This window comes from Crinia signifera, chromosome 9 (assembly GCF_055691185.1).
Source record: "Crinia signifera chromosome 9, ASM5569118v1, whole genome shotgun sequence".
Taxonomy (NCBI): Eukaryota; Metazoa; Chordata; class Amphibia; order Anura; family Myobatrachidae; genus Crinia; species Crinia signifera.
Window position 1 is genome coordinate 137132311 of NC_139225.1, and position 27848 is coordinate 137160158.

General features: G+C 46.3%; 2 protein-coding genes across 3 annotated transcripts; one reads left to right on the top strand and one right to left on the bottom strand.

Annotated features, from left to right (window-relative positions):
* Positions 1 to 783: 783 nt before the first annotated feature.
* Positions 784 to 10160, bottom strand: PAF1 (PAF1 component of Paf1/RNA polymerase II complex). The gene is made up of 14 exons (XM_083159963.1): positions 9977 to 10160; positions 7894 to 7923; positions 7720 to 7812; positions 7516 to 7637; positions 7371 to 7437; positions 6240 to 6341; positions 4428 to 4533; positions 4278 to 4346; positions 4039 to 4142; positions 3784 to 3900; positions 3501 to 3629; positions 3257 to 3362; positions 2375 to 2459; positions 784 to 1257 (listed from the first exon to the last, which is right to left on the bottom strand). Exons 1-14 carry the CDS (start codon positions 10021 to 10023, stop codon positions 863 to 865), a joined length of 1572 nt encoding a protein of 523 aa, XP_083016089.1. The 5' UTR covers positions 10024 to 10160; the 3' UTR covers positions 784 to 862.
* MED29 (mediator complex subunit 29) lies at positions 10138 to 27813 on the top strand. Of its 2 annotated transcripts, XR_014460778.1 has the most exons (5): positions 10138 to 10461; positions 11848 to 11906; positions 24939 to 25023; positions 25859 to 26182; positions 26226 to 27813. XR_014460778.1 is itself a non-coding variant. In XM_083159964.1 (4 exons), exons 1-4 carry the CDS (start codon positions 10282 to 10284, stop codon positions 26087 to 26089), a joined length of 555 nt encoding a protein of 184 aa, XP_083016090.1. In that variant the 5' UTR covers positions 10139 to 10281; the 3' UTR covers positions 26090 to 27812. The 2 variants fall into 2 exon arrangements, 1 of the variants encoding a protein (XP_083016090.1); XM_083159964.1 differs by having other exon boundaries at positions 10139 to 10461; positions 25859 to 27812.
* Positions 27814 to 27848: the final 35 nt, after the last annotated feature.

Below are 27848 nucleotides of genomic sequence, written 5' to 3' on the forward strand. Positions count from 1 at the left end.
GGGATGATGGGACTTGTAGTTTCACAACAGCTGGAGGGCCATAATTCGGCCATGCCTGATCTAGGAGAACAGGAGGTTAATCACTGATCATATAGACACCAGGGGTAAAAATGTAATAGGGTATGCGAGCCATAAAGTGAGAAGAGATTTGGGGAGAATTCTCACTTTTTTTTTTTTTTTTTTTAAATCAACCAAGTGATTTCCAATTTTTTTTTAAAGCAGCAAAACTCTCCCAAAATCTCTCATTTTTTGATTCTCACATCCTACTACATTTGGCCCCAACAATACATGACTGCAGATAACTGGAAGCACCACGGTCACAGATTGCGAAAATAGATTATACACTACAATAGGGCAGAGTTACGGCTTCTAATACATACTTTTCACAATGAGCGCTGAATAAAACTCTAACAATAAAACTCTAAGGGGTTGAGTAGACCCCAAATCAGCCACGATTACGCCCACATTGCATTTATGAATACGTATTTAGTATTTAATCAAGCACCCATCACAACCCAAGCAGTTTCCTGCCTGGGATGTAGCTCGCTGCTCTGGTGCTTCTATCACACTCTGGTCTGCCTCTCAGCACTTTCAGACCAGAGTGTGCTGGAACCACCAGAGCAGAGACGACACCCCAGCAGGAAAGAGGAAGTGCGAAGGTTGTAACAGGTGCAATGTGCTAGAATGAACATTAAACATGTATCTGCCCATACGTAGAGTAATACGCGTCTGCAAACTGTCCATATGTTGGTTTTCACGCCCGCCGGCATTAATAATCAAACAGTAACTGAAACCTGTTTATTAAAGTAAAAGTATAATACAAGATCTATATACAAAAGTTTGCCTATGAGTAGTGAGACGATCAGTCACTGTCACTGCCATCACTAGATGCAGACCCTGGCTCACTTCCACTCTTCTCTTCATTGTCCTGCTGGGAGCGGTCACTTCCGAAAGGACTGCTGCTAGCGCTGCGGCTCCTGCGCCCCCGGCTTTTCTGTTCCTCCTCACTGCCGCTGTCTTCTTGCTCAGCGCCACTCTCATTTTGCCCATCATCGTCGTCATCATCATCACTGTCATCGTCGTCATCACTACCGAAGATCTCCTCCTTGTCTCGGGCCGCTCGGTCATCCTCGCTGCTTTCCTTCTCCTCTTCATCTTTCTCCTCTGGTACATCTTCCCGCTCGCTTTCACTGCCGGAGGGCTCAGCACCGCTCCCTTCCTTCTCGCTCTCGCTTCCCTTCTCTCCGTCTTCAGCGTCTAGGTGACAAAGGAAAGAGTTAGACAAAGAGCATATCAGAGAAGATTGTCTCAATATGTTCTAACGATGACCAAACCTGAACACATTGTATTTCCCTTATTTGGGACAGTCTCTTATCCCCCTCTATCTGCTGACAACAGCATCTTCACCTATGCACCCAAAACCTTAGTCCCCTGCATGGATGTAATCCTTGGCTGTCCATACTTTACATTATGGATGGCCTAAAACTCATAATTAGTCATTTCCCACCTGAGCTACTGCAACCTCCCTCCTTCACGGCCTTCCCCTCTGACTTCAGTCTCCGCAGCACTGTGCTGGCCTCCTCTCTCTGCCAACTAGGTGACTAGTTCCCAATCCACTTCAGAGTGCAACTCAGCTCCTCCAGTCTATTCCCTTTCCCAGTTAAGCTACTTGGTTACACCGCTAAGTCTTCCTTGGTTCCCCAGTCCAAGAACTATCCCATCACCTATACACCCCCCGATTTCTCATCACCACCTGCCACTGGTAGGGTGCTGGATTACTGAATGGTGAATTACTTCCTACCCCCTCATAAATGATCATTACTAGTAATAATGACAAGATGTACCCTTCCTGTGTTCCCCCATTTATTCCAACCTGTGTTTGGATGCATCAAGTCAACACTTTACCTGCATACTGATGTACAATTCTATTGTTAATCCCTCATGGTGCGATACTAACAAAATATAATGTGACAGGGATACTTTTTTTTCTAGTTCCGCACAGGATTTTACTACCCCAAATAGTCATGTATCTTAGAAGATTTTTTATTTTTTTGAAGAAGAAGAATTTTTGGGGATCAGATTTTGGTTCAAACCAACTTCACAAATTTCTGAAAGTGGGTGAGACGTATTTCCTCACCCGTATATTTTTAGTGGTTGGTGGTGCTCCCAGAGTCAGAAAGGCGATATTTAGACAAGTAGAACAGAAGGCCCCCAAAAAAAGAGTCTTCTGTTCTACTTGTCTACATAAGATATAATAAGTGTAAGCCCATTGAAACTCAACGAGGATGACAGATTTAGATAAGAGGATAAAATGTGATAGAAAGAGTGTGACAGGACAGTACCAGGAGCACACTAGGTTGAATGGGAATAGTACCTGATCCCTGAATATCACGATCCACTTCAATCTCTTCCTCTTCCTCCTCGGGCTCATGATTCTCCAGTTGAGCTCTGCGTGCTTCCTACAAGCCAGGGGCAGACTGTCAGATGCAATGATGTGATACGTTACCTACAGCTCACATACATGTAACATCTCAGAGAAACATAGAATTTGACGGCAGATAAGAACCATTTGGCCCATCTAGTCTGCCCCCTTTTTTTTTTACCCTTCAGGTAAGCTCAACCCTTTTTAATCCTTATTTCTTTGTAAGGATATTTATATGCCTATCCCAAGCATGTTTAAATTGTTTTACTGTCTTAGCCTCTACCACCTCTGATGGGAGGCTATTCCACTTATCCACTACCCTTTCTGTGAAGTAATTCTTTCTCACATTTCCCCTGAACCTACCTCCCTCCAGATTTAGTGCATGTCCTCGTGTTCTATTACTTCTTTTCCTTTGAAGAAAATTTCCCTCTTGTACTATGTTAAAACCCTTGATAAATTTGAAGATTTCTATCATGTCCCCCTTTCCCTTCTCTGCTCCAAACTATACATGTTAAGATATTTTAGTCTTTCCTGGTACGTTTTGTGATGTAGGCCATTGCACCATTTTAGTTGCTCTTCTTTGTACAGTCTCCAATGTATTTATATCCTTCTGGAGTTATGGCCTCCAGAACTGAACACAGTACTCTAGATGAGGCCATACCAATGACCTATTAAGTGGCATATTTCACTCAATGTCTAAAAAGAAACTGCTAATTTCTCTACAAAGTTCTCCCATTTCTACTGAATTCAGGTATTGAACCTCTACAATAACTGCCCCCTGTCTCCAGTTCTGTGATTTTCCACCTTCCTCCTCCTACTTATCCACAACTGTACCTGAGCCTCCAGCTCCTTCTCATTCATATCTCTGTGTTTCACCACCAGGACCGCATTGGTTCCAGACTGGACGCCGGCCTTCACCCTCCTCTTACTGAGACGCACTCTGCAAAGATGAACAAAGAACCCCGTTTACCCATCAGCCTCAGGCCATCTATAGCGGCTGACCGCAGCACTTTACCAACAAATCCAAAGGCTCTCAAATAAAACACATCAGAATGCAGCTTTACAACCATAAACTCACCTGGTCTCCAGCTCATTGTAGTAAACGCCGTCACCCTCGCGGAAGATGAAGAAGTAGTTCTCTTCGTAACCCTTGCTCGCCTTGTTTTTAACGTTCCAGTTGTACTCTCTGGCGATCTTATAGTCATATCTGTCAAATAAATAAACCTAAATTAGCTGGTGAGGAGATGAGGAATGCGATGAGTGAGACAGACGGAGAAATGCAGACAATCAGTCCTAACGACTGGAGAGATAGTAGAGGGGCGCCCGACAGAAACAAAGATGGTGACTCAGTCTTCACTCACATGTCCTCAGCCATGTAGTCCAGACCCTCATCCTGATCTCGCTTGCGTTTCCGCATGGTGTCTTCGCCAGGCAGAAAGTACGCCACAAACTGGTTTCCTTCCTCATCCATCATACCCCTGTTAAAACACAAAGAAAACGCATTCATTGAATCTAATCTGTACAGTAAAAGAAGTGCATTATTATTGATGATTAACTGTACGTCATGGCTATACAAACGCCGTACTATGCTAATAGCTCGGGGGCGGAGCTCTCACCTGATCATGGCTTGTGACATCATATCCAGCGCTGCCGAGCCAGGCGCCTCCTTTGGAGCGGGATCAGAATCAAAGATGACCTGAGCGCAGGGATTGATCCACATCTGGAAAAGGAAAGAAAGGTGGAAAATAAATAGAAGACACAGAAAGAAAAAGGCTCAAACAGAGTCACCCGAAACCCATCAGGGAAAGACTTGGGGAGAGGTTTAGCGACATCACCTTATTTCAGAAATGAATACCTTAAAGTCAGGGAAGGCTGGCATGACCTCCACTGGGGTAACACGAGGCTTGCTGTAATGTTGCGTAATCTGAAGAGGGGAAATAAGATGTTACAATAGGCATCCAACAGCGGCATTTCAGTGGCTCAGAAATGGATGCGTTTCACTTACTGGTTTCTGTGCATCTTCAAAGGTCTTCTCAATGGCAGCAATCTGGCTGTCTCTGTCCTTGTAGATGTCTTCCTCGGTGAACTGCTGCTTGACAGATACTCCGATTCTGTGGACACACAAACATCATCCATTTAGCAAAGGACCAAAACAATGAGGTGCATAGTGCAATTTGTTTTGTCACAGACAGTACTGTATGACAACTTGTAAATAACCAACAGGTCGGCCGGCCCCTGGTAAAATAAAGGGGGTGTGACCACCAGACATAGGCGTGGCCTTCAGGAAGGGGCGTGGGCTGGGTGCCTCCTCGCACACACACACACACACACACAGAGGGACTGAGAAGACAGGCAGGAGGCAGCAGGACCCGGGCCTCCCCAGCAGACCCATGCCTGGGAAAAAGTACCCAGACCCTCCTCCCTCTCGACGCCCCTGCTGCAGCGGTCTCTTCTCTCTCTGCCCGAAGTGCCGAAACAGCTGCAAGATACCTGGAGGAGTGGGGCCTCTAACAGGCCTGGCTACAGTGTTTTTAAGCGATATTAATTCGAATGAAACTCTAATAAAGGTCTAGGCTCAAGGAAAAGTTTCTTTCCAGCCTCCCCCTAATCACACATGGTTTATTAGACATGTTTCCCATACGGACACCCCATGTACATAGACTGTGATCCTTCGCACTTACCAATTTTGTTTGGATTTTTGAGACATGTTTGCATTTGCCACTGAGACTCACAGCTACTATGTTCTACTCACTGAGCAGATCCCTCCATCACCACATCGATTGTCAGGAGAGATGCAGCATTAGACCTTCTGCCAATAGCAGTCACCAGCAGTATCAACTAGCACCTACCAATTAGCCAATACTGCATGGCACACCATATACTGTGCTCATTGGTTTAGCGCGTTTAGGGATGCCAATCCCGGGGCATTTCTTCAATCCTGGATTCCGGGATTGAAAAATGCTAAATCCCGGGATTCTCAGGATTGGCATCCCTAAAAGAAAAACATGCCCCGTCCACCACACAGATTAATCTACATGGGAGGGCGGCAGCCAGGAGCGGGGCAGAGCAGCGCTGCGGGGGGTGCCTGGTGCCGGCCCGCAGATTTACTTACATAGGCGGGCGGCAGAGCAGCTCTGCAGCAGTGCTTTCCTGATGCCTCCGGCAGGTAGCGGCAGCACCAGCTGAACGGGTGGGGAGGTTAGGAGTTCAGTGCGGCCGGGAGCGGTCATCTGTGGCAGGACACAGCGGTCTGCACAGTGTGACGGTCAGAGGTCGCGCCGCGCAGACCGCATGCCGGGAACAGCCGGGTAGCTTCTGAGCGGGTGCTCAGAAGCTGCTTGGCATTTAATCCCGAAATTGGATACTCCAATCCCGGGATTGAAATCCCGGACATTTTTTGGGGGCCAAATCCTGGGATCCCGGGACTGGCCACCCTAAGCGCACTGACACACGCTCTTTAACGCTGACTTATTTCATCTGGAATCTCTTCTGGATATGAGGAAGAAGTAACTCCGATTGCCAGGAATTACTGCATTCACAGAGCAGACAGCTCTAGAAAAGGGATTTTAATATGATTACTTAAACTGTTCCTGCCACTAGATCCCATCCTCATCTACCATAAAGCACAGTATCCTCCCCTGGTCCAGCCCCCAAGCACTGTAAAACAGCCATGAATAACGTATTTACCTTCTCTCATCCTAAAGGGGATGCCTGCAAGTGATGTATTGGCCGCCATATTTTTTACAAAAGGCCACAAGCATAGCCAGCGAATAGCTTAGCATGCGGGAGTAGGTCTGATATAAAACACATTACTTACTTGACTTCAGGCTTCTCATTGGAGATACCGTATCTGTTGAACTCTGTGGAGATATACTCAGTTTTCCTCATCCAAGGAACCACTCTGGCATGTTGCTGAGACCTGCGGGGATATTGGGAGGTCAGAGGTCATAAACAAGGTTGGAAAACAAAGACGAAAAAACAAAATACTGTTTTTGGGCTTTTTTTTTTTTTGGTTTACATTTTTTATTCCTGCATTAAAGTTTTAGGTCCAGATGCACAAGCTTCAAAAAGTAAGAGAGTGGAGAGTGATATACAGTCAGCCAATCAGCTCCTACATGTCATTTTTCAAACCCAGCTTGTAACAACAGTTAGGAGCTATTTGGCTGGCTGTTTATCACTTTTTGAAGCATGATACATCTTGTCCTTTAGGAGAACGGGCAGTAATTAAATAGCCCGATAATGAACATGTGTAATTTTTCACACTATCGCCAAGTTTGTTTTTGGGCAAAATAGCATTGGGGCTAATAGAATAACCCCCCAAACATACACACACAAGTACAAAGTACACTCAGACATCTCAATAGGAACGGTGATAAAAATGTAAGAGATTAAACCATGAGGTGTTGCTTTGTGTGTTGGGAGTGGTTTACATTTTAAGACTGAGAATGTTAGTTATGGTTTTCTCCTCTACTACAGGACTGTGAGCGGAGGTCATTGTGGAGTTTCAGCTGATGCTAGACAGAATTAGTACCTCTCTGAACCCCACCTGCCTCTCTTTAGTTGATGCTAGGCAGATTTAGCACCTCTCTGAATCCCCCCTCTCTTTAGATGATGCTAGGCAGATTTAGTACCTCTATAAAATTAGAGGTTTAGGAAGTTCTCCACTCATATTCATGCTATTTCCCAGTTGACTTTTTGGACAAAATTTGAGTAGTGCATATTGAGTGTTCCAATTGAATTGTGCAAATCTTCAATGCACTCATGAAGTGTGCAAGTGAATAGGCATTTAAGAGTACTAGCTTAACGCCTTTTTGAAAACTCGCACCTAATCATTCTGTTTACTGCATTGGTTCAGGCCCTTATTCTGTCGCCGAGGAAGGTGCACAAGAGGACCTTAAAGTGATGTGTGACTGGATTCAGGGCACAGATTATAGACAGGAGATTATACCTCTTTGAGCTGCTGGGAGCTTGAATTTCTTCCTCGAGAAGTTTCTCGTCAGCGGGATCCAGGAGAACTACAAATAAAGTACGGTATTAGGTATAGCAGGATGAACGTTCATTTATCCCATGCAGAGTTCTGTGTTCTTTATTACCGTTTGTGTCGATGCGATAGGTATCAGGGTTGATCAGGTCAATGGTGACCCCCAAGTCTGGCTCCGTGAGAAGATCATGTTTGTGCTGCTTTTCAAGAGAAGTCGCTTTGTACTGTACAAACCTGCCAAGAGACAGAAAACCTGGTTACGAGAGATGGGACAACGCTTACCTGAACTCCGCAGCTTTGTCCTCCTTACACTGACCTGTTTTGGTCAAAGGGATAAGTGATGAACTTGGGATCAAACGGAATATCTGGGAGACTGTTACAATATTTCACTCGACATACAACGCCAGACCTAGAGAAATACAAGGGGAGAGTAAGAGATGCCAAGGAAGACACACACACCACCGCTGCCCAGTCCTCACTGGTGACTCACCGCTCTGGAACCGTCCTGTGGGAATTGGACCTGAAACACAGCAAGGAAAGGAATGCCATTAAATATTGCTGCGGTTTTAACATTAAGAGATGCAAACAGGATTTCAGAAACTTCATAGGGAATGTAGGAACAGAAATGAAAGCATAGACTTACTAAAACTTCTACAAATCCAAATCTATCATCTTCTGGCAATGGAATAGTTACAAAGAATCTGGTTTCTAGAGGTCACTCACACAAGGACATACAGAGAACACAAAGGAGTCAGCACATCCATAGAAAAATTAGTTTATATCCAAATCATCAGGTGCATTCACAAATAAAGCGCAATAATCACAAGGTGGCTTAGTGTAAAGGAACAACAGCTTCTTTATTTGTGAATTATATATCTATCTTTCTGCAGATGTGCTGGCTCCTGTTTATCCTGCGTGAACACTATACTGCATGTACCAAGCACTACCTTTGACATTTTTTACATGTGTGCTGCTGGCCTCGATAGATACATAGATATCTAGGTGCATGGAAACAGAATACATTTGAATACTGTTTTTTCTTCAAAGAAGAGACCAGCAAACTGAGATAGACAGATCTCAGTTTAACCTTTTTGGTACAGAATTTAAATACACACAGATCGATAGATAAATATCAAAGAGAGTTTTTTTTGCTCAATTTATTTCTGCATTTGTGGTGCCTGAAATTACTATTAGTTTGCCTGGTGTAGAGGAGAGCACACTGGCATTATCTACCTATACAGCAGGTGTTGTGCCCAGGTTCTAGGACTAGTGTGTATGTACATATACACACACCCACAAAGTGTTGTGACACAGACCCTTACATGTTAAAGATGTGTTCAAGTGCAATATAGATTAAAACAAACATACAGATGTAGCCGCACCAACCACTTAATGTAACATCTGGGCCCCACACTATAAAAAGGACATCATATAACTGGAAAAAGTCAGAAGAAGAGCAACAAAGTTAATAAGGGTGTGGTATGGGACTCCGACAGTCGGGATCCCGACAGTCGGTGTGGTATGGGACTCCGACAGTCGGGATCCCAACAGTCATTATCCCGACGTTGGGATCCCGACTGCCCGGAGTCAGACAGCATGGCGAGTGCAAAAAAGCCCCTTGCGGGCGCGGTGGCTAGCGAGCCACCTATTCTATTCTCCCTCTATGGGGGTCGTGGACCCCCACGAGGGAAAATAGCGGGTGGCCGTCGGTCACCCGGCTGCCGGCGTTTTGACAGTCGGGATGCCGACGTCGGGTAAATGACTGTCGGGAACCCATCCGGCACCCGTTAATAAAGGGAATGGAGAATTTAAGCTATGAAGACAGATTGAACAAATTGGGATTGTTTACGCTAGAGAAGAGACGTTTAAAGGGGGGGGGGGGCATGCTTAACACGTACAAATATATCAGGGGCCAATATAAGGAACTGTCAGGCGCCCTTTTTTCTGTAAGAAAAAACTAGGACATGTGGGCATGAGTTTAGATTAGAGGAAAGAAGATTTTGTTCCTTTAGGAACTATATATATATATTTTTTTACGGTGAGGGCAGTTACATTGTGGAACTCTCTTCCCGGAGAAGTGGTGTCGGCAGACACAATAAATTTATTTCATTGGCGAACAACATCCAGGGGTACAAACAATCATAATCTATCTTTAAATATATCAGAATACACTACGTATAATAAGGGATGAAGCTAATGGATCATTCCCGCTAACCAAGGTTGAACTCGACAGACGCAAGTCTTTATTCAGCCTTACTATGTAACATCCACAGCGATTGGGTGGTCCTGTCACCATGATCGTGCCCCTATTTCACTCTTGTAACTCATAGAAATGCATTGATCGGCGATGGTGCAGCATAGCAACTCCATGGCATGTGTGCAGCATTGGCACGTGTGTGTGTGTACATGGGGACATATATACACACACAGACACATAGAGGACTGGCTCCTGTAATGCCTGTGGCAGGGAGGACTATGGAGGTGTTTATGCCTATAGGATGAGGATAGGGATAGATAGATAGATAGATAGATAGATAGATAGATAGATAGATAGATAGATAGATAGGACTGACCTGTGCCCCTCCTCCCGCTGAGCTTGCGTCTGGATAGTGGGCGCCATAGCTTACAGCACAGAGCCACCGACACCAGCGCCGGAAGTCTAGTCCACCAGCTGCTGTGTCCCCGTAGCACGGAACGCTGTTTTGCCTAGTTCCTTCCTGTGGTGACGCACAAGGCCCCGCCCCACTGAGGGCAGCGGATTCCCCCGCTCTGTCTGACAGCGGGATCCTGGTATCCCCGGACCCCGCCCCCCTACTTCCGACGGGGTCACTAGTTCCTCCTCCCGGCCAGCCGTACGTATCGTAACGCTGGTCCTACAATGGCGGCGCCCATGAACCAGGCTGTGGGTCCTCAGCAACCCGCGGGCGGCGGCGCCCCAGGACCCCAGCTCGGCCCCGGCGGAGGACAGCAGCAGCTCGGTCTCCCGCAGCAACAGCAGGACTTCGACCCTGTGCAGAGATACAGGATGCTCATCCCGCAACTGAAGGAGAGCCTGCAGGTATTGCTGGGGAGATGTGCTGGGTATTCTCCCTGTTATGTTGTCCTATGTCGGCAATGTATCCACAGAGTGGCGATGTCTGTGGCAGGAAGTCGGGTGTGCATGGGAATAGATATCCCCCATGTGGAAGCCTTACTACAGATTGTGGGGGTAATGTACGAAGCAGTGAGGAGTTTAGAGAATGTGTCCCTACAATCTGATTGGTTGCTGGCATTTTCTTTAGACTGTACACAATAAATGCCTTCTCGGAGCTGTTTGGTTGCTTTTGGCAACATCACTGGGCTGCAGCTCCTTAGGTCCCCCATACTCTAGTGCGAGTTGTGCCCTTGTCACACAATATTGACCGATCGTGACCTTAAATCCAGTGAAAAGTGTCACGGTTTCGGATCCGGAGATTGTCACTGAAGCAACAAGGATTAATTATATCCCGGGGAAGTGAGTCGGATCTCGTGTGACACATCGTATACTAAGTGACATCGTATCTGATGTGTCGCATGCAATCCAGCCGCCGGGTCAGTTAAAGAGGTATCACATGCGATACTTTATACTAGTGTATAGAGGTAATGTAGGGTACACACCAGGACGACCCGCTCACGATGCACATCGTGAGCGGGTCGTCAGTGTCTCGTCCGACCCGCTCACGGTGACGCGGGGGGGGGCACGACCCGCTCACGATGTGCACCGTGAGCGGGTCCGATCCGATGGCGACCCGCACCTGGCTGTATGGTCGTCATTGAGATCCTACCTGCAGCAGGTATGATCTCAATAACGACCGACCGACCCGCGGGACCGCGCATCGGATCGGTATCGGTCCACACCAGGTCAGAAAAGGGCCCAATCAGCACACAATCTACATCCAATTGATCGGAATTGGATCTAGATTGTGGGGATCGGGCCCTAGTCGTCCTGGTGTGTACCCAGCATAACACTTCTCGATACATCACCCCCTTTACTCCATGTAAACTTGGTGCCTCTGCCAAGTCCCCAAAAGAGTGTATGTATGTATGTGTGTGTGTGTGTGTGTGTGTATATATATATATATATCTATCTATCTATCTATCTATATTCCGCCATCCCAGAGGACCCAGTGCGTATGTCCCTGCTTGCTCGCAGGGTAACCAAGGAAGGCACCAGACACTATTTGCATCTTGTACAGCATGGGAAGTGCCGACCCATCGGAATTAATATATATATTCTTGTTACTATTATTATATTACATGTCTATATTTGTTGACACAGTTGGACTATACTAATTACTACTGCAGTAGTGTGCTTTGTGCTTCCGGTGTGATGTCTGTATGCACCACAACTCCGGTGACTGTATTACAGGCTGTGTGATAGACGCCCACATTTCATGATTTATTTCTTTAACTTTTTCCTTCCTAGAACCTGATGAAAATTGCAGCCCTGAACCTGGCCCAAAACACCAACATTGATAACGGACAGTAAGTATTTGGTTGTGTTCTATGCACAGAAGCAATGCTCTGAAGTGTCACCAGTCTGTCATGTACCTGATTTACTCAGCTAGCCTCACTGCTGCAGGGATGGATGTTTATTCTGGCCACTGCTGTTCACGCTATAGTCACCAGGGGTAGCCAACTCCAGTCCTCGAGAGCTACCAACAGTTCACGTTTTCCAGCTCACCACACAGGTACACTCATTACTTGACTGACCCATTACAGGTACACTCATTACTTGACTGACCCATTATAAATGATTATAATAAATGATTAATGATAATGATTACCCATTATAAATGATCAGTACTTGTGTATTATCACGGCGCCCATCGCATCGCATACCACTAATTAAGGCATGCGATGGGACCCGATTTGAGCCTTTCCCCTAGCTGAGTATACAATGTTTATATCGCGTCGCATGCCATGCCATTGTAATGGCATGCGATACGATCATGCCGGATTTGGGCTTATTCCCATGTTAAATTCTCCCCCAGACCCGATTTTTAATTGTATACCCACCCTGATGGGTAATGAGTATGTTAAATGCCCCCCATTGTAAACGCCACCCCACTATCAATGCCAACCTGAAGCGTGGTGAGCGCAGCGGTACGCGTCCTCCGACCTTTTCATACCCCCACTATCCACATCGGCGTGGAGTTGATTTTATATAGTGTGGCGAGCCACCGAGCTCAAAGCATGGTGAGCGCAGCGAGCCCCACTAGGGGAAGTGGAATATATGTGAAGTAATCCGCATCCCCTTGCGGGGCTCGCTGCGCTTGCCACGCTTCGGGCTCGGTGGCTTGCTGCGCTCGCCACACTATATATAATCATCTTCACTCCGAAGTGGATAGTGGGGTTATGAAAAGGTCAGAGGACGCGTACCGCCGCCCCTCGCGGGCTCGTTGCTCTCGCCACGCTTCGGGTTGGCGTTGATAGTGGTGTGGCGTTAACAATGGGGGGGCATTTAACATAGTCATTACCCATCAGGGTGGGTGTACAATGAAAAATCGGGTCTGGGGGGGGGGGGCATTTAACATAGGAATCAGGCATCTGGGTGCCTGTACAATAAAAAATCGGGGCGCATGCGATGCAACACGATTTTTGGTTGTACAATGCCCTGCGATGGAAATCGTGAGCGCCGTGATAATACACAAGTATCAAATGATCCACAGGTGGAGCTAAATACTTCACTGGTGATTTCTGTGAGGAGACCTGGAAAACATTAACTGATGGTAGCTCTCGAGGACTGGAGTTGGCTACCCCTGGTCAAAACAGAGCAGCCTGGAGTAAAGGATAACAGTGTAGACGCTGATGCTGGGAACACAATAAAAGATCTATCGTATGATCTAATGTTCCATTGTGGATTGGATACATAGATCGTACGCATCGTGTGTTGTGTAAGCCCGATTGTCGGTATGCATGGTCATTTGCAGCATCTTCCCATGTCATGCTGCACAACAGATGGGACAATGCACTGAATGATGGCATTCAACGACACGTGCGCTGTGATTGCACATTGCACTGTAGTGCGCCGTTTCATACATCGCGACACATTGCACCGTTTGCTGGGTCACACATCATATAATGTGTATCCAGATTATGAATGGAGCATTTTATTCTTGCAATATCATTAAAGCTTTTTCATGGTTTACCATTTGGGTTGCAAAATTGACGTGGAGTATGTGGACCCTGCACATGACCCTAGGTTGACCCTATGAAGGTCGGCCACTGAATTTAGACACCTGAAATAAGTCGTCAGGTCGACACAAGCATTAGGTAGACCATGGGAAGGTTGACACGATTTTTTTTAACTTTTTTTTTTTTTTTACACCGACTTGTGCCGACAGGCGGTATTTTATACTCTACCATCCAATACGCCTAATGTTATAATGTGCTGAGTGCAGTGAGGCACCTTGCCCGAAGGAAGGCCGAGCACAGGGGTACACTTAGATGCCTGAAGGAAGGCTGAGCACAGGGGTACACTTAGATGCCTGAAGGAAGGCCGAGTGCAGGGGTACACTTAGATGCCTGAAGGAAGGCCGAGCACAGAAGTACTTAGATGCCTGAAGGAAGGCCGAGCGCAGGGGTACACTTAGATGCCTGAAGGAAGGCCGAGCGCAGGGGTACACTTAGATGCCTGAAGGAAGGCCGAGCGCAGGGGTACACTTAGATGCCTGAAGGAAGGCCGAGTGCAGGGGTACACTTAGATGCCTGAAGGAAGGCCGAGCGCAGGGGTACACTTAGATGCCTGAAGGAAGGCCGAGCGCAGGGGTACACTTAGATGCCTGAAGGAAGGCCGAGCGCAGGGGTACACTTAGATGCCTGAAGGAAGGCCGAGCGCAGGGGTACACTTAGATGCCTGAAGGAAGGCCGAGCTCAGGGGTACACTTAGATGCCTGAAGGAAGGCCGGGCGCAGGGGTACACTTAGATGCCTGAAGGAAGGCCGGGCGCAGGGGTACACTTAGATGCCTGAAGGAAGGCCCGGCGCAGGGGTACACTTAGATGCCTGAAGGAAGGCCGGGCGCAGGGGTACACTTAGATGCCTGAAGGAAGGCCGAGCGCAGGGGTACACTTAGATGCCTGAAGGAAGGCCGAGCGCAGGGGTACACTTAGATGCCTGAAGGAAGGCCGAGCGCAGGGGTACACTTAGATGCCTGGGGGAAGGCCGAGCGCAGGGGTACACTTAGATGCCTGGGGGAAGGCCGAGCGCAGGGGTACACTTAGATGCCTGGGGGAAGGCCGAGCGCAGGGGTACACTTAGATGCCTGGGGGAAGGCCGAGCGCAGGGGTACACTTAGATGCCTGGGGGAAGGCCGAGCGCAGGGGTACACTTAGATGCCTGGGGGAAGGCCGAGCGCAGGGGTACACTTAGATGCCTGGGGGAAGGCCGAGCGCAGGGGTACACTTAGATGCCTGGGGGAAGGCCGAGCGCAGGGGTACACTTAGATGCCTGGGGGAAGGCCGAGCGCAGGGGTACACTTAGATGCCTGGGGGAAGGCTGAGCGCAGGGGTACACTTAGATGCCTGAAGGAAGGCTGAGCGCAGGGGTACACTTAGATGCCTGAAGGAAGGCCGAGCGCAGGGGTACACTTAGATGGTGACTATGTTGAAATTCTGGACAAAAACCCTGTGAAAAACTCATTTCGACCTTTTGAGTGTCAACCTCACCGTTGTCGACATAATGCTTATGTCTGACAGCTGACACTGTGGACCTAAGTCATGTCAACTTATTTCAGGTGTCTACCTAAGCCTCAGTGGATGACCTAATGTATGTCCACCTTCATTGAGTCAACCCTATGACCCATACCCCTTGACCACCCCTTTGGGGGTGTGTAGTTATAAGCAGTGATCTTTCAATTTTCAGAAACCTAATTGTGTGGATGTGCACCGGAGACGGGGATTGCAGAGGGTTCTGTCCTGAGAGCTCGACATTAAGATGTTGGGGGGGGGAGTGATATAGAAGTAGGACCGAGGGCACAAGTCAGGACTGTCAAAAGGGCTGATAGTCTGGAGCTTGGCAGGACGGTGAGAGTCTTAAGGTGCCCATATGCTTATCCAATTTGGGCCGATTTCGCCCGATCCCGACAGATTGGGACGACAAATCGGATTTGCCCGATCCCGACAGATCGGGACGACAAATCGGATTTGATTGACACCCCACCTGACCGGTGTGTGCTCCCGTGCGCATCGGGTCGGACCTGCTGCAGGTTCAATCTGTCAGGTCGGATCCATTAGCGGCACATTGCGGGTTCCTTTTAAGCACACACGATGTGTTGGGTCCGATCATTAGGTGTGTGCCAGCGGGGAAACAATGCTGGCACACACTAATGTGAAGGGGCAGGCAGCAAGGAGTCCGGGCTGCACTGAGCGCCCTGGGGGTGTGGAGGCCTTTGAAATTTTTTTTTAAAAGATAGGCCGACTGCCGGCTTATCTTTTGAATTTTTTTCTTCAAAGTCTGCCGCTGCTCTCTGCAGTGTCCATTCAGCACTTCCGGACACTGCGTACTGTCCGCCCCGCCACAATGCTGCGATTTGAACTAGATGCACTGTGATCTAGTATAAAAAGTACTGCATGCACATACTTTTTTTTGACTTGCAATAGATACAATGCGTGGGTTCCCGCATCGCAAGCCAAAAGAAACACTGTGCAAATGTGAACTGCATGCGATGCATTTTGAACTAAAAGTTCACAGCTCATCCTACCATCGCACATTTAGGATGCTTATGTTTGACAGTTAGACGTTTGGCACCACTGAGCTGCATGTTCTGATCCCTCCATAAGATGGCGCCACAGACCAATGAAGCCAATAAAAGGGAAGTGAGCGCTCACCTTGTTTTGCATGAGAGCAGTCAGCCGTGAAACTGGCCAGATTGATCTATTTAAATCCTGCTTTTAGCAGCAGAAATGCTGAGATATATAATTAGGTCAGTGGTTTAGCGTTGATCCAGGAGATCATCCACATTCTAAAGTTAGAGAGATATGGTAAAGGGTTTTTTTTTTTTTTTATAGAAAAAGTAGAGACATTGTCTGTAGCAGCCGCGCAGACTCTCTCCTTCTATAGCATGGGTCCTCAAACTGCTGCCCTCCAGATGTTGTGAAACTACAAATCCCAGCATGCCTTGCCACAGATTTAACACTCCCTTATAGCAAAACTGTGGCAAGGCATGCTGGGAATTGTAGTTTCACAACATCTGGAGGGCCGCAGTTTGAGGACCCATGTTCTATAGCACAGGTCTTCAACCTGTGGCCCTCCAGATGTTGTGGAACTACATGTCCCAGCATGCCCTGACAGTTTTGGCTTGCTCTTATAGGAAAAAAATGTGGCAATGCATGTTGGAACATGTAGTTTCACAACATCTGGAGGGCCATAGGTTGAAGACCCATGTCCTATAGCATGTAACAAATGTATTTATTTCCCCAGAGTAAACTCGAACATACAAACTCCAGGCCAAACAATGATAGCTGGAATCTGGTTGCTATGGGCAACGCCCCTTATTTCTCCTTTTGGGAAGTTGTTGTGTGTTTGGTTTTTGTTGTTTTTTTTTGTAACTCAACCGCAGTTTTTCTTCAGGTGCCTGTCTAAAGGTGCCCACACACTAGAACGATTTTTGGGCCGATAAATCGGCCGATATATCGTCCGATGTTTACCGATAATCGGTCGAAAGTCTACCGATACCAGTCCGATGCGCGCTTCCGTGGATCTTTAGCTGCATCTTCTGATCTTACGTGCTGAACAAAAGATCAGAAGATTTAACAAAAGATCCATAGGAACGCACACAGAATCTTAAGAAAAATCTTTGGTAAAGATGTGCGCTTGCCTGAAATCTTTTTCCAGGACGGACAAAAGATTTGAAGGCTAATTTATGCGCAGATCTTTCTAGTGTGTGGGCACCTTTACACACAGTACATAATCTCTGTCCTGCGTTTATCTACATTACGTACAACTGCTGAGTTCCTGGTTTGAAACTGGCTTCACTTCCTTCATTACTATGTCATTTAGTCCAATAAAGGCCTGCTACTTTCTTTTATATGACACCACAAGGGATCGGCAGCGCCCTATTACAGAGTACATAAGCGAGTAAGAAAAACAGAAAACGGTGACTTACATTTGAGAGAACGTTTAAGGGGGGACATGCTCAACATGTACAAATATATCAGGGGCCAATATAAGGAACTGTCAAGCACCCTTTTTACTGCAAGAAAAGAATCTAGGACACAAGGGCACAAATTTAGATTAGAAGAAAGAAGATTTCATTCCCTTAAAAGAAAAAAAATCTTTACGGTCAGAGCAGTCAAACTGTGGAACTTTCTCTTCCTGGAGAGGTGGTGTCAGCAGATACAATAAATACGTTCAAAATAAGGTTGGACAAACATTTATTGGATAAAAACATCCAAGGGTACGAATAAGAATCATATTCTGTCTTTTACAGGGGATTCGCTATTAAAACCTAGGTTGAACTCGATGGACGCTAGTCTTTATTCAGCCTTATCTACTATGTAACACAGTAAAGGTAGAGGGTACATAAACATAACAAAAATATGGTTATGGATGAGAGCAAATGACCGTTGACCATTTGCTTGGAAATGCTGGAAAACTGACAAACTGTCACTCATCCATAACCAGGTGTTTATTCCAATCAGCCAGATCTGAAGATAAATCTTACTAGTGTATGGGCACCTTTACATGCCAAATTGTAGCAAAGCTTTGAATGTTTATTTACATCTTATACATTCAGGCGATTGATGTTTTGTCTACTATGTCTCGTAATCATGCACCATTGCTGTGTGCTGAGCGATCTGTCAGAGCCAGTGTTCTCCGGTGACCACGCTGGCCCTGCCCCCGGCGATTAACTAGATTTATCCAGCGTGCTGGATATTAACCCCTTCCCGACATTTGACGTACATGTACGTCATGGTCGGGAAGTACTTCCCGACATTTGACGTACATGTACGTCATGGCTTCTAACTGTCACTGCGTCTATAGACGCGGTGACAGTTAGGAGATGTCTGCTGTCCCTGACAGCAGACATCCCCCCTCGCCGCCCAGGGGGGGCAGGGGTGCCCCCCCCGGTCGGCGATCGCTGTGATTGGCTGTTCAAATCTGAACAGCCATTCACAGCGTTTCCTGTGTTACCGGCGGCTAAGCCGCTCGGTAACACAGAAAACGGTGGTGATCGGTGCAGCACCGATCACCACCGATGAGCAGCACCCCCCTCCCACCCACCCGGCACTCACCCGGCAGCTCCGGGGCAGCAGGCTCACCCGGCTCCCCCAGCAGCAGCAACAGCCTCAGCGCACGCAGCGCTTCCCCCCTCCCACCCCCCCCGCAAGCCGCAGCAGCAAATAAATAAAATGGAATGGAATGATATATATATATATATATATATATATATATATATATATATATATATATATATATATATATATATATATATATATATATATATATATATATATATATATATATATATATATATATATATAGAGAGAGAAGGAGGTGTAGAGGTGCGCTCAGAAGGTGATATCACCAATCAACAATTGTAAAAATACAAAATTTATTTCGTACAGTAAAACGATTTAAAATACATTTATGAATGGTTTACAGAAGTAATTGATGAATCGTTGTACTTCATAATGATTCCAAACAAAGGTGTAGAATGAGCATGCGAGATAACCCTACGCGTTTCGTCCACTAGGGACTTCCTCAGGGGTAGTACACCAAGATCTATGGAATCTTTATATATTAACATACAAGTACATAGAAGCAAACTCTTTACGAGTTTTATAAGGAAGGTGTGGTCACCGTGGTGAGTCAGAAGACCCTGTAGTGCTTCCACTATAACAAGCAACGGTATCAGAATAAAAGGCGAAATGGCACACCTCTCCAACTGATGTCTATTTCAGATATATAGTTGATTCCGAATCAGCTATCGCAGTAAGGACAAGCAGGGAGAGAGACATCTCTCTCCCTGCTTGTCCTTACTGCGATAGCTGATTCGGAATCAACTATATATCTGAAATAGACATCAGTTGGAGAGGTGTGCCATTTCGCCTTTTATTCTGATACCGTTGCTTGTTATAGTGGAAGCACTACAGGGTCTTCTGACTCACCACGGTGACCACACCTTCCTTATAAAACTCGTAAAGAGTTTGCTTCTATGTACTTGTATGTTAATATATAAAGATTCCATAGATCTTGGTGTACTACCCCTGAGGAAGTCCCTAGTGGACGAAACGCGTAGGGTTATCTCGCATGCTCATTCTACACCTTTGTTTGGAATCATTATGAAGTACAACGATTCATCAATTACTTCTGTAAACCATTCATAAATGTATTTTAAATCGTTTTACTGTACGAAATAAATTTTGTATTTTTACAATTGTTGATTGGTGATATCACCTTCTGAGCGCACCTCTACACCTCCTTCTCTCTATCCTACACATCAGACTCCCAATAGCAGCGGAGCCTTTAGAGAAGTGCTGCTCACCTATAGGCGCAGGATAGGGACACAACCCCCCCTTTTTTGATATATATATATATATATATATATATATATATATATATATATATATATATATATATATATATATATATATATATATATATATATATATATATATATATATATATATATATATATATATATATATATATATATATATATATATATATATATGTGTGTATGTATATATATATATATATATATATATATATATATATATATATATATATATATATATATATATGCTTCCAGACAGATATTCCCGACATATGACGTATATATACGTCATGGTCGGGAGGTACTTCCCGACCGAAGACGTATATATACGTCATGGTTTTATAAACTGTCACCGCGTCTATAGACGCGGTGACAGTTTGGAGATGTCTGCTGTCCCTGACAGCAGACATCCCCCCTCGCGGCGATCGCTGCGATTGGCTGTTCAAATGTGAACAGCCAATTGCAGCGTTTTCTGTGTTACCGGCGGCTAAGCCGCTCGGTAACACAGTGATCGGTGGTGACCGGTGCTGTTAAGTACAGCACCGATCACCACCGATCGCCAGCCCCCCCCCCCCCTCCCACCCGGCAGCCCCCCTCCCTCCCACCCACCCGGCTGCCGCAGCGCCAGCACCCCTCCCAACCCCCCACCAGCCGTAGCGCCAGCCCCCCTCCCAAAGCTGGTGACCAAAATGGGGTCACATGTGGGGGGGTTCCACTGTATTGGTGCTTCGGGGGTCTTGCTAATGCGACATAGCACCCACCATTCATTCCACCACCAAAAATCACTCCTTCCCTTCTGAGTCCTGCCATGCACCCAAATGGTATTTTTGGGTCACATATGAGGCATTGCCGTACTGGGGAGAAATTGGGGCACAGATTTTGGGGTGCTTTGTCTCCTTCATTCCTTGCGAAAATGAAAAATTTTGAGCCAGAACTGCATTTTTGTGTAAAAAATTACATTTTTTTACACAAAAATGCAGATCTGGCTCAAAATTTTTCATTTTCACAAGGAATGAAGGAGACAAAGCACCCCAAAATCTGTGCCCCAATTTCTCCCGAGTATGGCAATGCCTCACATGTGACCAAAAAATACCAGTTGGGTGCATGGCAGGACTCAGAAGGGAAGGAGTGATTTTTGGATTTTGCAGCACAGATTCTGGTTGAATGACCCCTGAAGCACCCATACAGTGGAACCCCCCCACAAGTGACCCCATTTTGCAAACTACACCCTTCAGGGAATTCATCAGGGGGTATAGTGTACATTTCAAACCCCCAGGGGTTTCACCAATTTTGATACAACTGAGCTGTGAAAATGAAAAATTTAATTTTTTCATTTTCACAGCCCAGTTGTATCAAAATTGGTGAAACCCCTGGGGGTTTGAAATGTACACTATACCCCTAAATGAATTCCCTGAAGGGTGTAGTTTGCAAAATGGGGTGACTTGTGGGGGAGGTTCCTAACTTTTAGCACTTATGGTGCCTAGAAACCTACATGGTGCCTAAAAAAAAATCTCATAAAAAGGAGGCTCCAAAATCAAGTAGGTGCTCCTTCTATTATGAAGCCTGTGGTTTGGTCAACGTGCACACTAGGGCCACATATAGGATATTTATGAAAACAAAAGAATTGGGGGAATCAATTTTTAGTCACATTTCTCTAGTAAAATCTACTGTGTTCGTTAGAAAAATGTATTAAAATTGAAACTCTGCAAAAAAAAAGAAATTTTGAAATTTCACCTACACTTTGTTTTAATTCCTGTGAAACACATAAAGGGTTAACAAACTTCCAAAATGCTGTTTTGAATACTGTGAGGGGTGCAGTTTTTGAAATGGCATCATTTATGGGGGTGTCTCGCATACAAGTCCCTCAAAATCACATCAGAACTGAACTGGTCCCTAAAAAAATCAGTGTTTGAAATTTTCTTGAAAATTTGAGAATTTGCTATTCATATTTGAAGCCTCCTAGTGTCCAAAAAAATGAAAAGGAGGTTGAAATAATGATTGCAACATAAAGTAGACATATGGTCTTTGTTAGTTATTAACTATTTTGAGTGGTATGTTTATTTGTCTCCCAAGCAGAAAATGTGACATTTTGCAAATTGCAAAATTTTCCATTTTTTCACGACATTTTGGTATTTTTCACAAAAAAACACAGACTGTATCGACCCAAATTTACCACTAACTTGAAGTACAATGTGTCACGAGAAAACAATCTCAAAATCACTGGGATAAGTAAAAGCAAAAAAAAGTTATCCCCACTTAAGTGAAACATGTCAGATTTGAAAAAAATGGCTCTGTCAGGAACGCAAAAACTGGCTCTGTCAGGAAGGGGTTAATTGCATGGTGATAGCGACATGTGGGGCAGCACATTGCTATCGCTATGCCCCTACAAACGGAGCGATGTTGGGGCATTTTCTAAGCGGTCTGCTTAGATGCTGTGCAGATTGCACAGCGCAACCTGTTCAGCGTACACTGGCTGCTTTGCAAAGCATGGAAGCATTGATCACTGCCTCCCCCAACTGTACATCGACCGCTTCACACTGCGACCCATAGGTGGGGCAGTGTACAAATAGCGGGGCTGTCCTGCCAGTATCGGGATCGTTGGGTGGTATTCCTTATTGCAGAATAGAGAGCACCCTTCATCTGGTTTGTCTGCTGTTCCAAAGAAGCTCTTACCTTTTGTACAATCACAACTTTATGTGAAATACATCCCATTGTTCTACATTTCTATAGCCATTGCATGTAAACCTGCATCATGGTGGCAGATAAACTGTCGGAAAACCTTCCAACAGATTCCACAGTCTGGGGTAAATGTATGAAGCTTGGAGCACTGGTATCTATCCCCATACAGAACGTTATGTGCAAGGTGATAATGCTCCAACCAATCAGCTGACTGTTTATTTACATATTGGAGCTGATTGGCTGGAGCATTATCACCTTAGACATATAACGTTCTTTATGGGGATATATAGGACTTCTCCGAGCTTCATACATTTCCCCCTCTGTCGTCTTGTCTGAAGCTTTCCACCACTACCTAGCGGATGTCAGTAGCTCCGTGAAGGGACAGATTTTATTAAAAGTTGTCTTATGTTTCTTGCAAATGAATAAAACCAAAATACTCCTTTTTGGCAAGAATTCTAAACATTATGCTTGGCGATTCCCATAATTTGCCACAGCTTTCGCACTTTTCCCTGCGCACTTTCCTTCTACACTGTCACGTGACTGCCGACACGGCGGTTTCGCTGTTAGATGAGCCATATCTCATGCTCTGGCTAAAGCAAATATCTTTCTCTAGATGCCTGATTACCGGTTCCTGATCAGCGTGTGCTTCCTGCATGAAGAGATTGCTGGCTGAGCTGACTTCATAACCAGTCCGCACAAACTGATGAACCTTTGTATCTTAGGCGATTGTGCAATAGGACAGTTGTTTGCATCAGAACATGCTCTTTGTGTCTGTCCGAGTTACTGCACGGTCATCCTGACCAGCCTGATTCCATAATTCCCCGGATCTGCGTTATAATATAATACACAGTTGCCTCTGTGTGCGCTGCAGTCGCTGCACCTATTGGGTGCAGTGTATGTAACCGGGCTGAGACCATTAGGAACATAGATTAGGGGCATTAGGCCTTATTCTAGTTCACTCTTTTTCTGACAAAATCCTTCTTAGATGGACAAAACCAAGTGCACTGCAGGGGGGCAGATGTAACATGTGCAGAGAGGGTTAGATTTGGGTGAGTTATTTTGTTTCTGTGCAGGGTAAATACTGGCTGCTTTATTTTTACACTGCAATATAGATCTCACTTTGAAGGAAAACCCCACCCAAATCTAATTCTCGCTGCACAAGTAACATCTGCCCCACCTGCAGTGCACATGGTTTTGTCCATCTAAGAAGGATTTTGTCAGAGTGAACTAGAATAACCCCCATTGGCACCGGGTTGAACAATCTCCCACTCTGTAGTTGCAATATTTCCCTCCTTTATCCCATCAGAAGCTTCATTGTCAGAGTTTAGAAAATATATATATATATTCATGGATATATGTACTGAGTTGTGAGGGCTACCATCTATTTTTTACATTCCCTTCCTGATACAAGGGGGAGCTGCTACAGGGGCCACAGCTTATCTCCGGTCTGTCCTTTTCCTCATACAGGGAGAGAGCTGCTACAGAGGCCACAGCTTATCTCCTGTCCGTTCCCTTCCTCATACAGGGAGGGAGCTGCTACAGAGGCCACAGCTGGTCTCCTGTCTGTTCTCTTCCTCATACTGGGAGAGAGCTGCTACAGAGGCCACAGCTTTTCTCCTGTCCGTTACCTTCCTCGTATGAGGAGAAAGCTGCTACAGAGGCCACAGCTTATTTCCTGTCTATTCCCTTCCTCATACAGGGAGAGAGTTGCATGGGTCACATCTTGTTTGTTTCATTCCTCATATGGGCAGAGACCTGTCCATTCCTTTACAGATACTGGCCAAGCTGCGTGGGGTGCTACTCTCATCCCGTCCGTTCCTTTCCAGATTCTGGGAGAGAGCTGCGTGGGGTGCTGCTCTCATCCTGTCCGTTCCTTTCCATATACTGGGAGGGGAGAGAGCTGTGTTGGGTGCTGCTCATATCCTGTCCGTTCCTTTCCAGATACTGGGAGAGAGCTGCGTGGGGTGCTGCTCTCATCCTGTCCGTTCCTTTCCATATACTGGGAGGGGAGAGAGCTGTGTTGGGTGCTGCTCACATCCTGTCCGTTCCTTACCATATACTGGGAGAGAGAGCTGTGCGGTGCAGAGTTGTCCCGTGTATGCCCTCTCTCCCTCTCCTGCCGGAAGCCTGCTCCATGCACATTGCTCACCTCTCGTCTCTCCATGCACATTGCTCACCTCTCGTCTCTCCTGCCGGAACCCTGCTCCATGCACATTGCTCACCTTTCGTCTCTCCTGCCGGTACCCTGCTCCATGCACATTGCTCACCTTTCCTCTCTCCTGCCGGAACCCTGCTCCATGCACATTGCTCACCTCTCATCTCTCCTCTCTCTCACAGGAAGATTGCTGATCTCCCAGTCCAGAGGTTTGATAAGAGCTTGGAGGAATTCTATGCCCTGTGCGACCAGCTGGAGCTCTGCTTGGTGAGTAACGTCTGGGTGCTGTCATTTCTGCAGAATATCATGAACACCGGATCACTGTGACCATCCCGGTGTTATATAGGACATCCTGCGTTGATAGATTATATCGAGGGCGAATCCATGGCCGGGTAAAGGATGCCGCACTGTTGTCTTACCACTCTGCTTAGAGCAGCCATGTCCAAACTATGGCTCTTCAGCTGTTGTGAAACTACAAATCCCATCATGCCTTGCCACAGTTTTGCTATTAGGGAATGCTAAAACTGTGGCAAAGCATGCTGGGATGTGTAGTTTCACCACAACAGCCGGAGGGCCACAGTTTTGACATGCCTGGCTTATAGGAAAGACTAAATATGGCCACACACGAAAGAGAAACCTTTATTGGGGGTCACAGGCTTTCTCTTTCCTCAGCTTTCACACCCTTCCGAATCCAGATTACCTCTGTGCCGGCTGTATTTTTGTCAGCCAAACTGGAAGCGGAGCTAGCAGGGAATGTTTGGAATGTGTGTGGCTTAGGAACCAGTGATTTCACTATCTTTATATAAAAAAAAAAAAAGCTTCCCAAATCCTATTCCAGTAAAGCCTTGTACAGCTGTAGTTAATATAATGTACCAGGCTCAGGCGGATATGTGGTGGGACATACTTGGGATTCTTTGCTTACGTAGGGAGGAGATCGAAGTGTGCAGGCTGCAGGGGGGGGGGGGGGTGTAATGTGAGGGGGCGGTGACTCCAGGAAGCTGGAGGTGGCTGGGCAGCGTTGTATTGGGATCACAGGGGGGGGTTGGCAGTGAAGAATTGGGTACGTGATGTGTTCTGACCTCTCCCTTATCCCCTCCCCTAGCGCCTCGCCTACGAGTGTCTATCTCAGAGCTACGACAGTGCCAAGCACTCCCCCACTCTTGTGCCTACAGCTACCAAGCCAGATGCCGTGCAGACTGAGAGCCTGCCCTACACTCAGTATCTCAGCATGATCAAGTCCCAGATCTCTTGTGCGAAGGACATACACAATGCTCTGCTGGAGTGTTCCAAAAAGATCATGGGTAAAACTCCAAACACACAGGGCGTCTTATGACCCCCCCAATTCTCTTCAAAACACTTATTTTAAAACCATTGCAGACAGAAGACTGTGATTCCAGCGTTGTTAATGGAGACATATGCCAGTGAGGTGTAACACAACTCCTGTGTGGCCGCAGGCATATGCCAGTGAGGTGTAACACAACTCCTGTGTGGCCGCAGGCCTTATGCACTGCGCTGTATCTTTCTGCTCATTGACTGTTTATGCTTTTGGTAATATACCTTCATACATTGAGCGCAGTCTGATTGTGAGCAGAGATCAGGGTGACATCCTCCTTTTTGGGGATACCCATCTCTGCATTGGCACAACTGCCCGTCCATGGCATAGACCACCTCCGCTCTGTTTCTTGCCTGGGACGATCAAAAAAGAAATTGTTTATTTTACTCCATGTTTGTGACATAAAGTAAAGCCGTTCCGGGTTTGCCTTGTGCCTGGTATTTGTTTACCTGTGTTTAATGATCATTTATCTGTCTTTTCGTTGTATTTTTTCCACTGTGTGCTACAGCTGTGTGGGTGTGGTATAGGGGCCCGACAGTCATTATCCCGACATCGGGATCCTGACTGTCCGGACCCAGACAGCATGGCGAGCGCAACAAAGCCCCATGCGGGCTCGCTGCGCTCACCACGCTGCAGGCATGGTGGCTCGCTATGCGAGCCATTTATTCTATTCTCCCTCTATGAGGGTTCTGGGACCCCATGAGGGAAAATAGCTGACGGCCGTCGGGAACCCGGCTGTCTGTTTTTTGACAGTCGGGATCCCGACGTCGGGTGAATGCCTTTCGGGACCCCGCCCGGCACCCCAGCTGTGCGAACCGTGTTCCCCAAAGCCTTGTGCATGACTATACATACTGCGGTTCCAACCCTGTAAATGTTCTATATGGTGTTTGTGCACATACAGGTACTAGAATTAGTGTAGTGGACTAGGAGTTATCAAGTCCGGAAACGAGTACACACTAAGGAAGACCTATCTAGAACGGGTAGTCCTGAGGTATTTGTCTGTGACTCCTCTGCTTTTAATAAACTTAAGCCCCGTACACACGGGGGAGATATATTGTTAGCAATATATGGCTGAGCAATATATTGCTCAGTTTCTCCTTTTCATCAGCGACCAGAGATGGTCGCTGATAAAAGGGAACCTCTGCCGGGGAGCCGCAAAGGTAATCAGCTGGTCGCAGGAGCAAGCTCCTGCGATCATAAGGGGGCTAAAAACGGGAGCGCACACCCGGCGATTTATCGCTGGTGTGCACTCCTATCACTGGCAATATGGTCGCCAGCGATTTCAGCACCTATCACCCCCGTGTGTACGCACCTTTACTTTCTTACAGAACACAGTTCAGTACATTGGTTCTAGTACCTGCATTTACACAAACACCTTCTCCCACTCATTAGTCCTGAACTGCGCTACACCACACCTATAAATAGGTACTTTTGCAAGGTGGTTGGACACTTTCAGGTACGGCCTCGTCCGTAGTGAACGCAATCTTCCGCAATAAACCAGTACTTTTTTATATATATTCGTGACCTAGCCTATCTACTTGTGAGTGGGAGCTGGACAGTCTTTTTGAGATGTCACAATAATAATCTTTCATATGTTGAGTGTTATAAAGTAATAAAGTTTTTTTTTTTTTTTTTTTGTGTGGAACTGCCAACACACATTCAGCGCTGCCGGCTCTCTTTACAGAAATAAAAAATACCCAACGCAACAAACGTTTGTCCGTTTTTTTTAAAAGAAAAATATTTATAACGGTCTGTAAAT

Coding starts and splice junctions, on each gene's coding strand:
- PAF1 (XM_083159963.1), bottom strand. CDS start 10,023: ATGGCGCCCACTATCCAGACGCAAGCTCAGCGGGAGGAGGGGCACAG. Junction 4,143..4,277: donor CAGCCTTCCCTGACTTTAAG/GTATTCATTTCT, acceptor TTCCTTTTCCAG/ATGTGGATCAATCCCTGCGC. Junction 3,363..3,500: donor TACAATGAGCTGGAGACCAG/GTGAGTTTATGG, acceptor TCATCTTTGCAG/AGTGCGTCTCAGTAAGAGGA.
- MED29 (XM_083159964.1), top strand. CDS start 10,282: ATGGCGGCGCCCATGAACCAGGCTGTGGGTCCTCAGCAACCCGCGGGC. Junction 10,462..11,847: donor AACTGAAGGAGAGCCTGCAG/GTATTGCTGGGG, acceptor TTTCCTTCCTAG/AACCTGATGAAAATTGCAGC. Junction 25,024..25,858: donor ACCAGCTGGAGCTCTGCTTG/GTGAGTAACGTC, acceptor CCCCTCCCCTAG/CGCCTCGCCTACGAGTGTCT.